The 3,443-nt window shown below is 41.7% G+C and overlaps 1 protein-coding gene across 1 annotated transcript; it reads right to left on the reverse strand.

Moving 5' to 3' along the window:
- Positions 1 to 1,472: 1,472 nt before the first annotated feature.
- On the reverse strand, positions 1,473 to 2,841 carry LOC121081240 (tetraspanin-3-like). The gene is made up of 2 exons (XM_040580100.1): positions 2,832 to 2,841; positions 1,473 to 2,332 (listed from the first exon to the last, which is right to left on the reverse strand). The coding sequence occupies exons 1-2, from the start codon at positions 2,839 to 2,841 to the stop codon at positions 1,473 to 1,475; spliced, it is 870 nt and encodes a 289-aa protein (XP_040436034.1).
- Between the last annotated feature and the right edge of the window lie 602 nt (positions 2,842 to 3,443).

Genomic DNA, 3,443 nt, shown 5'->3' on the forward strand with positions numbered 1-3,443 from the left:
TTATCTAAATCAAAGTTTGTTGGGGTATTTTGGGCGTTTGTTTGGTTGTTGGGGTTTTTTTTAATGAAACAGCCCTGCAGTATATGTCATGTTTGGTGTCCACATAGTTATTAAGCCTGCAAGAGCTTAATGCCTTTTTTTTTTTTCCTTCTTCTCCCCATGAAAATCTATCTGATTATTTGGGGTCTGCAGTTTATCGTGAAGTACCTGACATTTGGTAGAAAATGTAAAACAATAATGATTTAGCTGACATACTTTAAGTGCTAAGGGAGCTGCCCAGTCCAGTGTTTTTTGTGACTCAGGCAGTTTCCTTGCTCCCAGTCTGGTAAAGCCTAACATGGTACACTTGTAGGCTTTGGAGATTCCCTACTTATGCTTACCAAAAGATGCAGCAGCTGCAGTTCCCATTCAGAGGTCAGTAACCAGGCTGAGAGCATTTCCCAAATACACATACATACAAGCATGCACAACCAAACACTATGCAGTCCAACACAGGTAGAGCAGAGCCTTTACCAGCACCTCCCTAAACACCAACAGCACTAAGAGTATGGATAACCCATATACCAACTTAGTGCCTTTCAGCAGATGCAGACTAGGGTGAGCTCCACAGAAAATGAGTAAGAACTTACAAGAGTAGGGCATACGTACCTTAAGAAAAAGCAGTGTATTGCACGCGTTCAAGCACGTGTATGACCCCACATAACTTTTCAGGAAAGGACAATTGACTCATTCCTTGCTTTGATAAGAAATAAATGGTAAATGAGTAAATACAGACAGACCTTCTTCTTCCTCTTTAATTTGGCAATTGTTCCTGTGCAACTCCCAAGAGAACTATAGCTCCTGCTATGTGTCATCTCATTAGTTACTCTGCTGCTCTTAAATGTATCTTCTCCATTTAGATTGCACCCTCATGCCACTTCAAAAAGTGACATTTATTTTCACTGAAGAATAAGTTGAGGTTTAAACCACTGTTTGCAGAAGAAAAAAAAAAAAAAGTTAAACTTTATCCAAAGGGCTTATCTTAGAAATACCAAAGCATTAAATACAACTTTGAAGGTGGAAGAATCTGCTTTCTAATTACTTTTCAAGATTCTAGTACAGTTAAGATTTATACCAAAAGTTCAGGTCATGACATCACAACACGGTCCCCAGAGCAAGACATATCTCTACCTACTGCTTCCCTCACACTCACGTACAGCTGCATATTTGCACATGTGTGACTTCCAGAGTTTGTCAGACACAGGATGCCTATTGAACAAGAATTAGGGAAAATATATATAGCAATTTAATATAATAAATCTAATACAGTAAATTATTAAAAATAAAAATACAGCAGTGATAGATTAGTTTCATTTATGTGCAAATATATATATATTTTTTTAATAAAGCATTTTTCTTCTAGTACAAGTGCAGAGTAATATAGAACCGAGAAAACATGCAACAGGCTCAGCAATGCTGTGGTGTCTGCAGTCCTATGAGAAGGTAGCAGAGTCCAGAATTTGGAGGTCATAGAGAAGCTGATGCCTCATGAGGATGCCATTGCTGACACCAGCCAACATGCCCAAGACGCTTAGCACAGTACAGCACCAAAACATGCAGAGCATCACAAAACGCAGCTGGCCTTCCAGCTTCTTTAAACAGCCTTCCTGAAACAGCTGCTCCAGATGGTTTAAGTCACCCATGCAGTGAGAATATTTCTCCTTGCAACAGCTTTCAGTGACACCAGATTTCACACCTGAAAGATGCACAGAGGCAGCTGCTGTCTTTAGCCAGTCTGTGCAGTTTTGGATCCCACAACACTGTAGCTCCCTCTGTACCATATCCACAGCCGTGCTGCCAGGACCCTGTGAGTGAGTCCCATTGTAGTGATAAACAAGATAACCCATAGTGCTTTTCAGCTCAGAGGCCATCTGAACAGAGTACATCTGTGTCAGAACTACCAAAGACAATTCTAACCAAAAAAGGATCACCAGCAAGTACATGAGAATCCCTTGCTGACAGCGGGAGGTCTTAACAGAAATAGAGACAGCCAGAACTCCAGTAGGTACCAAGATAAGTGCGGCTGCAACAGCCAGCCAACCAGGGAGAAGCAAGAAAGACTCCTGAAATAAATATCTGCAGTTCTTGTAAATCAGGATCACAAAAACTCCAGCACAGGCCATAGCCGCAGCAGCCCCCCAGAAGATGAAGCCTAGGAACCTCAGCAGAAATTGAGCAACAGGCCTAGGCCTGAGCCTGGAGTCCTCATAGCACCACAGAGATAACAATGACAACACAAATACCACCACAGTCCTGATTCTCCTCATTCTGCTCAGTCCTAGCAGCCCAAACCCTCACCACCAGCATTTAAGAGACCTCCGCCCCACTTATCCAGGTGCCGAAGATGACATCTACACCCCAAAACAATTAGCAAGGGAGCAGCACTGATGAAACTGTCAGCATAAAGACTGTGCCCTGCATCAGCTGCTGCTTGTTCAGTGTAACATGCAGGAACCAGGAGGGTATTTGCCAAGCTTGCCATCAAGAGATCATCTACTTTGTTTGTATTTGAGACATTTGCATTTGAAGGAGGACAGCTGGAGAAAGGCTGCACTCCTTGCTTTACTACATTCATGTTTTAAAGAGCTAAGTATAGAGAAATAGTCAAGGTGGTAGCCAGTGGTGCTAGATCAGATCACTTAGACTGCCCAAGTGAAAGAGGTAATCCAACCACTGATCCCAAAGCAGTGGCCAAGGAGGCAACAAATGCACAAATTAGAGTAATTAACAAAGGAATAGTTAAGCAGGGGCTATTCAGGCTATTCAATCAGGGATCTCCATAGGTAACTCACCTAGACTCATTATCCTTCCCAGTATGTTTACCACTCATTAGTTTTTATATGGGACATAATGATGTTAATAATATTTTGCCTTTTTTTACTCAGCAAGATTTTTTGTGTAGATAGCTACAATTACTCAAGACACATGGGTGAGAAAAACCTACCATTTCACATTTGTACCCCTCAGTTTGCATTACCAGTGATTTGTCTGAGTGCTGTAATGACCGACCGTGAACAGTAAGATCAGTATTAACTTCTCCTTGTGTGTAAAGAAACTGAATTACACACCAGCTAAATGACTTCACAACAGTCCCAAAGGGAATTAACACCACTTATCAGCCAGCAAAAGAGCATTATTACTCAAACATGTGATACAGAAGAGCCAAGCAGTATGAGCAACCTGCATAAAACTTGCCACAGATGCCAGGAAGGCAAATCCCAAGCCAACAGTGATTCCCTGATCATCTTGATTAATTCCCATAACATCTCTTCTGTTTCTCAAGATGCAGAGCAGGGCGAAAACAACAGGCATACATAAGGGAGAATACAGATAAATGTTCCTCATTTTCAGAAACATGAGCACCTGCAGAAAATCAGAGTAATTTGGTGCTCAGATCCCTGGAA

Source organism: Falco naumanni, chromosome Z (genome assembly GCF_017639655.2).
Source record: "Falco naumanni isolate bFalNau1 chromosome Z, bFalNau1.pat, whole genome shotgun sequence".
Classification (NCBI taxonomy): Eukaryota; Metazoa; Chordata; class Aves; order Falconiformes; family Falconidae; genus Falco; species Falco naumanni.